Source organism: Rhinoderma darwinii, chromosome 4, assembly GCF_050947455.1.
Source record: "Rhinoderma darwinii isolate aRhiDar2 chromosome 4, aRhiDar2.hap1, whole genome shotgun sequence".
NCBI classification, from domain to species: Eukaryota; Metazoa; Chordata; class Amphibia; order Anura; family Rhinodermatidae; genus Rhinoderma; species Rhinoderma darwinii.
This window is the reverse complement of record NC_134690.1, coordinates 317,744,203-317,754,471: the sequence shown is the minus strand read 5'-3', so window position 1 is coordinate 317,754,471 and position 10,269 is coordinate 317,744,203. Positions and strand designations below refer to the sequence as shown.

At 40.3% G+C, this 10,269-nt stretch overlaps 1 protein-coding gene across 1 annotated transcript in view; it reads left to right on the top strand.

Annotated features, from left to right (window-relative positions):
* The first annotated feature begins 891 nt into the window (after positions 1 to 891).
* The window catches only part of LOC142759946 (uncharacterized), a 47,350-nt gene continuing 37,972 nt past the window's right edge, over positions 892 to 10,269 (top strand). Inside the window, exons 1-2 of the mRNA XM_075862756.1 lie at positions 892 to 1,503; positions 4,619 to 4,676. Of these exons, the coding sequence (XP_075718871.1) occupies positions 1,375 to 1,503; positions 4,619 to 4,676 (187 nt within the window). The 5' untranslated portion in view covers positions 892 to 1,374. The remainder of the gene's footprint in view (positions 1,504 to 4,618; positions 4,677 to 10,269) is intronic.

Genomic DNA, 10,269 nt, shown 5'->3' with positions numbered 1-10,269 from the left:
GGCCGGTCACTAACGGGTTAAAGTCTATAAATGTGTTTCTTTTTTTGTATTTACCATTGGCCTGAAGAAAACGCTGGTCCGGCGTCGTAACACGTAGCCTGAATAAAGAACAAACCTTAAGATTAAAGCAAGTGTCCGTGTGTCACAGCTGTAGGGTATGTGGACCCACTAGGCCACTCTGCCGTAGCGGAGAAGCAGCTGGATAAACAACAGTAAATAATAGTCTAACGGATATGAGTACCTGGGTAGATGATCAGGCAGATAGTCGGAGAAGCAGACACGTGGTGAAGCAGACACTTGGCTCAGATGATGCGTGGTGTAGCAGATGGCACCAGACATGGCAGATGACACCAGACGCAGCAGATGAGGGCCACACGACCCCAACAACAGGCTTAAGCCCAGGAACAAACACAGCAACAGGATACAGGATATGGGAAGCAGGATAGGGGAACACTGGGAGCAGGATACAACTAAGGGACCATTTTCATAGACAAACACTGTAATACAAACAATGCTCAGGCAAGGAGAGGAAGGGCAGAGTCCTTTTTAAAAGTCCGGGGTGCAGTGGGGTTGGCTGGGGAACTTTAGACAAGTGTGCGTGCTGGCCCTTTAAGATCGGGCCTGAACGCATGCGCACCCTACACATAGGAGAGAGCCGCAGCTGCGTTTGTCAGCGACTCCGGGGAGGGAGACGCCGCCATGAATACACAGTCCTGCAGTCGTGGCTGTCGGCAAGTGGGATGTGCCAGTGGTCAGCGAACGCAGGCATAACAGTACCCGCCCCTTACGCCCCCTCTTCTTAGGTCCAGAGCGTAAGATGAACTTTTGAATGAGGGCCGGGGCATTGATGTTCTCTTCTGGCTCCCAAGAACTCTCCTCAGGCCAATCCCTTTCCAGTTCACCATATAGAACGTCTTTCCTTCTACCCTCTTGCAGTCCAGAATCTCTTTCACCTTAAATCTGTCAGAAGAACCGCTGGGAGCAACTGCAGAATGAGGAGATTTACTGTATCTGTTCAGAACCACAGGCTTCAAGAGGGACACATGAAACGAGTTGGGGATTCTGAGGATAGCAGGCAGCCAAAGCTTATAGGATTCAGGGTTCATTTGTTGCATGACTTCGAAAGGTGCAAGGAACCTGGGAGCAAATTCGTAAGGGGATTTTTAAACAAATATTTTTTGAAGATAACCAGACTTTGGTAACAGAAAGAAACTGAGGAGGTTCCCTTCTTCTCCTATCAGCATTCCTCTTCATGTGGTCGATCGCCAGTAGGATAGAGGACCTGGTCTGCTGCCAGATTTGAAGAAAGTCTCCCGATTCAGAGTTAGCTGCGGGCACCTGAGATGTAGCAGAAACAGAAAGTGGAATTCGTGGATGTTTGCTGTAAACAATGAAGAATGGAGTAGAGGCAGTAGATTTACTTGTGTGATTGTTGTACGAGAACTTGTCCCAAGGAAGAAGCTGCACCCAGTTGTCATGCTGAGCAGAAATGAAATGACGAAGGTAATTCTCCAATATTTGTTTAATTCTTGAGATAACCCTGACATTAGAACTGAACGACAAAAGGAAAGGATGAAATATTCTCTACCAGAGAAGTCTTATTTGTAATGACGGATAAAAGGTATTTGGTGAGCTGCCCAGTTACGCAGGAAATCAGAAGTAGTTAATTAACAGAAAGCAACTGTAAAGAAGACTAAAGAAACATTATTCTATTCTACTCTAGAAACAAGCACATTTGTGGGGCAGGAATAATTTAAAACAGAAAAAAAAGGGAAACAGCCGTGGGGACAACTTCACTTTCTGTGGAAGTCTGTTATTTAATGGCATGGAAGAAATAGCTTCTGATGTGTGTACCCAGAGGCTGAGTTGGCACTAATCTTGATTGCAGTATTTTGACACATACAGTCTAAAAAGAAATAACACAGTACTTAAAGGGGTTGTCCACTACCGGATAACTGATGACCTATCCACCAGATAGGGTGAATCCCTCTTTCACCATTTTATTTTACAAAAAACATAGATCACTGAAGTAGTCCAACAAATCTATGACTTAGACCAAACGGTCCAGCGGAACCTACCAAAAACAGAAGAGTTAGCAGTATAAATTTTTTATGTTACATAGTTTTCATTTTTTTGTTTCAATCTACAAGTGTCAATGATACAATAGAGGTTGGCTACTTGGATTTCTTATGATTTTTTCTAAATGGGGGAGGGGGGCACCATTTCGAGTTTTGCCTCAGGCAGCAGAAAAGCTAGAATCGGCCCTGGATATAACTCTATCTATCTATCTATCTATCTATCTATCTATCTATCTATCTATCTATCTATCTATCTATCTATCTATCTATCTATCTATCTATCTATCTATCTATCTATCTATCTATCTATCTATCTATCTATCTATCTATCTATCTATCTATCTATCTATCTATCTATCTAGTCCACCGTCCAGCAGCACCAGTCAAGGTTATGGGTAGGTGCACACCCTAGGAGCTCGATCACAACTCCAAGTCTCCTATAGTCATCCAAGAACAGGCAGCACTCCAAGTCATAGTGAAAAAAATTGCCTTTTTATTAGCCCTTGTGCAACGTTTCGGCTCTTACATATGAAGCCTTTTTCAAGCATACAAACCGTGTATGAAATGGTGAAATATATGGGGACCAGACAATTGGTCCCATTAACAAGTGATCAGCATAAAAGTAGAAAAATACAATAATACAATCATTGTAATTGTGAAAAAAATATATATATTTACAACATAGTGAAAAATACACTTAAAATCCCATAAAAGTTGAAATCACTGTATACATAAAGACATAAGTGCTAATTAGTGATTACAACATTAAGTACTCACATGTGCAAACAATACATTACAAATTAAAAACATTTACCAAGTGGTACCGTGGATCCATGTTCCAGTGTGTATTTCCGGCGCCCTAGGAATTGGGTGGCGCTTGTATATGGCATATATCAATGAATATGAAGCGCACTTTCGCGCATGCGCATAGTAGATTTGAGGCCAACAGTGGCCATTTTGGTAAAGTATGCTAGATCTATGACTGTTGCATTACACCAAACGGCGCATGTGCAGAACAATATGTGTAACAAACTGATTGTAACTATAGAAGGATGTAAATAACTATCCAGATGAAAGCTCCAGCTCAGGTATACATTTACCTAAATAACTATATTATATAGTATATGTTGCGTTCCTCCGCGCATGCGTATAGAGATTAATGAGGCCAACAGTGACCATATTGGTAACAAAATCTTTATCTATGGCTATTGTACTATATCAAGCGTATGCAAACACGTACGCAAACACATATATGAGATACCTTGAGGAGACGTTCGTCTATGTTTCCCACCACTTCAGTCGGGTCCTGAGGTTGTGGAGATACATAGATGACGTCTTCCTCATTTGGACAGGCAACGATAGTGAGCTCCAACTTTTTCATGCATTTCTAAATACTATCGATCCTATGGTCAAATTCACTTTGGTCAGTTCGGACACATCTATTCAATTCTTTGATGTATTCATTAATATCCAGGAGGATAGTTTAACTACTGAACTCTTTGTAAAAACCACAGATAGGAACAACTTATTAACATTTAACAGTAATCATCCGCGCTCCATGGTAAAAAAAATCTCCCTATCAGTCATTATATCCGTGCTAAACGCATCATTAGTGTAGAAAACAAAGTTGACAGTACTCTCCAGAATATGGAAAATAAATTCCTTCGTAGGGGTTATCCAGCATTGTCACTTAAATATCAGAGGACAAAAGTGGAACAAATGCAGGGGGATACACTGTTAAAGACCAAGACACAAATGTTGTTACCTGCCCGTATATCCTTTGTTACCACATTTGTTGAAAGTAGTGACTCTATTAATAAAATCATATTAAAATATTGGCCCATGCTGAGACATATTCCTGAAATTAAAAATAATCCCTTATTTTCATTTTGGGATCACCCAATTTACAAGACAGACTGGTAAATTCCGATATAGGCCCTGGCAGAACAAACAGACAAACCTATTTTACCAAGAGTAATACAGGTTGTTATCCCTGCCTTAATTGTATAAATTGTTCCTTGATACAAAAAGGACCAAAATATATCCATCCTCATACTAAACGGTCATATGACATAAGGTTTTATTTGAATTGTATATCTGACCATGTCATATATATCCTAGAGTGTCCTTGTCATCTTCTGTACGTTGGGGAAACCTCCCTTGAATTTAAGATACGGTTAAACCAACATCGTTATACCATCCGGACAAAATGGTTGGATCTCCCGGTATCCAAGCACTATACAGAGGCAGGACATACGGAGAGAGAAATACGGGTTTGTTTGATAGACCATATACCTATTCCACGCAGGGGAGGTAATCGTATAAAATTGCTCAAATATAAAGAATTACAGTGGATAGAAAGGTTACAAACATTGAGACCTAATGGTCTCAATGTTGACTTTGTCACGCATGGTGTGCTTTAGAAACTTGCTTGCCCACAGGGAGGGATGCGATGGATATATACCCTCTGTGTATATGAACTAGTGTATTAAAAATTGATATAATATTTAGCATATTTTATTATTGTATATCTCTTTCAGATCATCTACAAAGAATTCATCAAGTACCTACCATGTCTACTTTGGACCCATTGTCCCGGTGTGTAAAAATGTCCATAAGCATGTCGTACACTTTTCAATATTATGCGCTGTTATTAAAAATACTGTCTATAAAGATACGTTGTATAAACATAGTAATTACAATTTTATTGAAACTCTATTCTGATGTTGTTGAGACATATATGCGATTGCTCTCTGCCAGTATACACATTGCACGTTATAGTAGCGTTCTTTTTAACAAAGTGGATTGACTGTTTATTACATTCACGTTTTTCAAGAACGAGCTCTCTGTTAAAGAAATACTAACTCATTTATTACTTGATATATGAATTGATCACTTTATAAATGTCATATTTTTCTATAAGTATATATAAATTATACAATACATTACAGTTATCTAGTCACATATATATTTGAGCCAGTTTTTATCCAGACCGTTATTTACATCTTTTTAGTCATGAGGAGTTCGTTACGTGGATTGTTCAACGCATGCGTTGCTTAATATAGCACAATAGCCTTAGATAAAGATTTCGTTACCAATATGGCCACTGTTGGCCTCATTAATCTCTATACGCATGCACGGAGGAACGTAACATATACTATATAATATAGTTATTTAGGTAAATGTATACCTGAGCTGGAGCTCTCATCTGGATAGTTATTTACATCCTTCTATAGTTACAAACAGTTCGTTACACATATTGTTCTGCGCATGCGCCGTTTGGTGCAACGCAACAGTCATAGATCTAGACTACTTTACCAAAATGGCCACTGTTGGCCTCAAATCTACTATGCGCATGCGCGGAAGTACACACTGGAACATGGTTCCACGGTACCATATATGGTAGATGTTTTTAATTTGTAATGTATTGTTTACACATGTGAGTACTTAACCCCTTAGTGTCTAAGCCTGTTTTCGCCTTGTGGACACAGCCGATTTTTGCAAATCTGACATGTGTCACTTTATGTGGTAATAACTCCAGAATTCTTTTGCCTATCCAAGCGATTCTGAGATTGTTTTCTCGTTACATGTTGTACTTTATGATACTGAAAAAATGTCGTCGTTAAATTCAATATTTATTTGTAAAAAACACCAAAATTTAGAGAAAATTTGCAAAAATCTGCGATTTCTAAATTGTAATGTATCTGCTTGTAAAACAGATCGTAATACCACACAAAATATTTACTAGTTAACATTTCCTATATGTCTACTTTATGATTGCATCATTTTTTGAACGTGCTTTTATTTTTCTAGGACGTTACAAGGCTTAGAACTTTAGCAGCAATTTCTCGCATTTTCAAGAAAATTTCAAAAGGCTATTTTTTCAGGGACCAGTTCAGTTCTGAAGTGGCTTTGAGGGCCTTATATATTAGAAACGCCCTATAAAACACCCCATTTTAAAAACTGCACACCTCAAAGTATTCAAAACAGCATTCAGAAATTATTTTAACCCTTTAGGCATTTCACAGGAAATAAAGCAAAGTAGAGGTGAAATTTACAAATTTCTATTTTTTTTTACGAAATTCATTTGTAATACAGTTTTTTCTGTAACACACAAGGTTTTACCAGAGAAACGCAACTCAATATTTATTGCCCAGATTCTGCAATTTTTAGAAATATCCCACATATGGCCCTAGTATGGTAATGGACTGAAACACCGACCTCAGAAGCAAAGGAGCACCTGGTGGATTTTGGGGCCTCTATTTTATTAGAATATATTTTAGGCACCATGTCAGGTTTGAAAAGGTCTTGTCGTGCCAAAACAGTGTAAAAACCTCCCAAAAGTGACCCCATTTTGGAAACTACAACCCTCAAGGAATTTTTCAAGAGGTAAAGTTAGCATTTTTAGCCCACAGGTTTTTTGCTAAATTTATTGGAACTGGTCTGTGAAAATGAAAATCTACTTTTTTTCTGAAAAAACATACGATGTTTTAGTTTTTACAAGGAATAAAGGAGAAAAAGCACCCCAACATTTGTAAAGCAATGTCTCCCAATTATGGCAATACCCCATATGTGGTAATAAACTGCTGTTTGGACCCACGGCAGGGCTCAGAAGGGAACGAGGGCCATTTGGATTTTGTAGCGCAGATTTTGCTGGAATGGTTTTCGGTGCCATGTCGTGTTTGCAAAGCCCTGGAGGGACCATAACAGTGGAAACTCCCCAAAAGTGACCCCATTTTGGAAACTACACCCCTCAGGGAATTTTTCTAGGGGTTTAGTTAGCATATGTGGTAATAAACTTCTGTTTGGACACATGGCGGAAGTTAGAAAGGACAGAGCGCCATTTGACTTTCGGAGCTCAAGTTTTGCTGGAATGGTTTGCGGCCCCATGTCACATTTGCAAAGCCACTGAGGGGCCAAAATAGTGCAAACCCGGCAAAAGTGACCCCATTTGGGAAACTATACCCCTCGTGGAATTCATCTAGCGGTATAGTGAGCATTTTGATCCCACAGTTTTTTTGCTGAATTATTAGGATTATGCAGTGAAAATGAAAATCTACATTCTTTCGACTAAAATGTTGAATTGTTTTCATTTTCACAAGGAATAAAGGAGAAAAAGCGCCCCAACAATTGTAAAGCAATTTCTCCCGAGTACGGCAATACCCCATATGTGGTCATAAACTGCTGCTTGGATACAAAGCAGGGCTCAGAATGGCAGGAGTGCTACTTGGCATGTAGATTTTGGTTGATTGTTTTTTGGGCGCCATGTCGCATTTGCAGAGCCCCTGAAGTACCCGTACAGTAGAAACCCCTGAGAAGTGACTCCATTTTGGAAACTTTACCCCTCAGGGTAATCATCTAGGGGTGTACTGAGCATTTTGATCCCACAGGTGTTTCATAGATTGTATTAGAATGAGGCAGTGAAAATGAAAATTTTTTTTTTTCACAAAAATATATAGTTTTGCACCCAATATTTTTTCCCACAAGGGGTAATAGGAGAAAAAACAACACATCATTTGTTACCCAATTTCTCCCGAGTACGGCAATACCCCATGTGTGGCCCTAAACTGCTGTTTGGGCCCATGGCAGAGCTCAAAATGGAAGGAGTGCCATGTGGCTTTTAGAGCACAGATTTTGCTGGACTGGTGTACGGGCGCCATGTCGCATTTGCAGAGCTCCCTTAGGTACTAGAGTAGAGCGTAAAAGCCTGAGAAGTGGCCCCATTTTGTAAACTACACCCTCAAGGCATTTATAATTTGCCTGGACATAAGACAGGGCTTAGGAGTGAAAGGCGCATGTGAGACCTATTTTGGTGATTTTCGCAGCATTAGCCCACAGCTCTGGGGTCAAATAGTAAAACAAACCCCCAAGTAGTGACCCCCATTTTGGAAACTGCACCCCTGAAGGCATTTTTACCACACAGGTTTTTTTTTTCTATTAAAAATGAATGCTCAGTGGATGGTGCAAAGTGAAAATTGCAAATTTCCACAGGTATGTGCCATTTTAGTGCACAATATTTTGTGCCCAGTTCGTGCCACTGAAGACAAATACCTCAAACGGTTAAGCGGGTTCTCCCGGGTATGGCGATGCCATATATGTGGACGTACACTGCTGATTGGGCACGCTGCAGGGCTCAGAAGGGAGGGAGCGCCATTTGGCTTTTGGAGCGTGGATTTTGCTCGCTAGTTGTTTCATTTGGGGTTTTGCTGGTATTTCAGTTTATAATGAGGGGGCATATGTAAGCTGTGCGGAGTACATGAGGGTATAATAAGAGGGTATAATAATGGGGTAAATAAATAATTATCCACAGATGTGTGGTTAGTGTCGCACTGATAAATGGTGCCCAATCTTATCTGCTTTTAGACACTCTGCACATTTTGCATCGCCATATTCTGAGAGCCAAAACGTCTTTATTTTTTCTCCATCAAAGCTGGGTGAGGGCTTATTTGTTGCGGTACAATCTGTATATTTCATTGGTACCATTTTGGGGTACATGCGATTTTTTGATCACTTTGTATTTCATTTTTTTGGGCAAGCAAGGTGACCAAAAACCTGCAATTCTGATGTTTTTTTTTGTTTTTTTTTACAGCGTTCGCCATGCGCTATGAATGACAATTTTACGTTATTCTGCGGGTCGGTACGATTACGGTGATTCCAGATATATATAGTTTTTCTTATGTTTTGCAGCGTCTGCATGATAAAATCACTTTTGTTTCCAATAATTTATTTTTGGTGTCACCATATTCAGAGAGCCATAACTTTTTTTATTTTTCCGTCAAAAAAGCGGTCGGGGGGCTTGTTTTTTGCAGGACGGGCTGCAGTTTTTAATGGTATAATTTTGGGGTACATGCAACTTTTAGATCCCTTTTTTTATTCTGTTTAGTCACTACCCGTGACTAACAAACAGCTATTCTGGAATCGTTTTTTATTTAATTTTTTACGGTGTTCACCGTACGGGTAAAATAGCGTGATATTTTTATAGTTTGGGTCGTTACGGACGCGGGGATACCACATATGTGTACTTTTTTTTATGTTTTTTGTTTTTTCCTATAATAAAAGTCTTATTATAGGAAAAAAGGCTGTTATAGTGTTTTTTAACATGAAACTTATTTTTTTTAACTTTTTGACATCATTTTTATTAACTTGTTTTACCTTTTTTTTTGTCCCACTAGGGAACTTGAAGGCATGAAGCCCTGATCGCTATTCTAATACACTGCACTACCTACATAGTGCAGTGTATTAGAGCTGTCAGCTATTCACTGACAGCAAGCCTGTTAGGCTTCGCCTCCCGGCGGGGCCTAATAGGCTTCCGTATTAGGAAGCGATTGTTAGGCTACGGTTGCCATAGCAACCATCGGAACACCCGCGGGTGCCGATGGTTGTCATTAGCAACCATAGGGTACGATCTAATCACTTAGATGCAGCCAAAGCTGCATCTAAGGGGTTAATCGGCCGGATCGGAGCCTAGCTCCGGTCCTGGCCGTTAGGGAACGATGTCAGCTGTGACAAACAGCTGACACCCGCGCCCGTGGCAACCATCGTGGTTGCCGACAGGCTACAAGACACTTTGATGCATCGATCGCGTTGATCGATGCATCGAAGGAGTTAATCGGCCGGATCGGAGCCTAGCTCCAGTCCTGGCCATTACAGCGGGGTGTTGCACAGCCGACACCCGGCGGTGATAGCGCTGGCTCAGCTTCTGAGCCAAGGCCATCACATACACACGTCATGGAGCTTTGATTGGTCAGTCTGCTTTGACTGGCCAATCACAGCGATCGCTGGCAGGAGACCGCTGTGAATGGTCCCCTGCCGTCTTACTGTGCCGATCAACTGTCATAAACAGTTGACGGCACAGTTCTGTCACCTTGTCCTTTGACAGGGTGACAGTTTTTAGCCAGGATGCACTGCTCCCTGTGCCTTAAAGCACTTCAATACAGGACGTACCGGTGCGTCCTGGTGCGGTAAGGGGTTAATGTTGTGCTCTCTAATTAGCACTTATGTCTTATGTATACAGTGATTTCAACTTTTATTGGGATGACTAAGTGTATTTATCACTATGTTGTATACATATATATTTTTTTCACAAATACAATGATTGTATTATTGTATTTTTCTACTTTTATGCTTATCACTTGTTAATGGGACCAATTGTCTGGTCCCCATATATTTCACCATTTTATACACGGTTTGT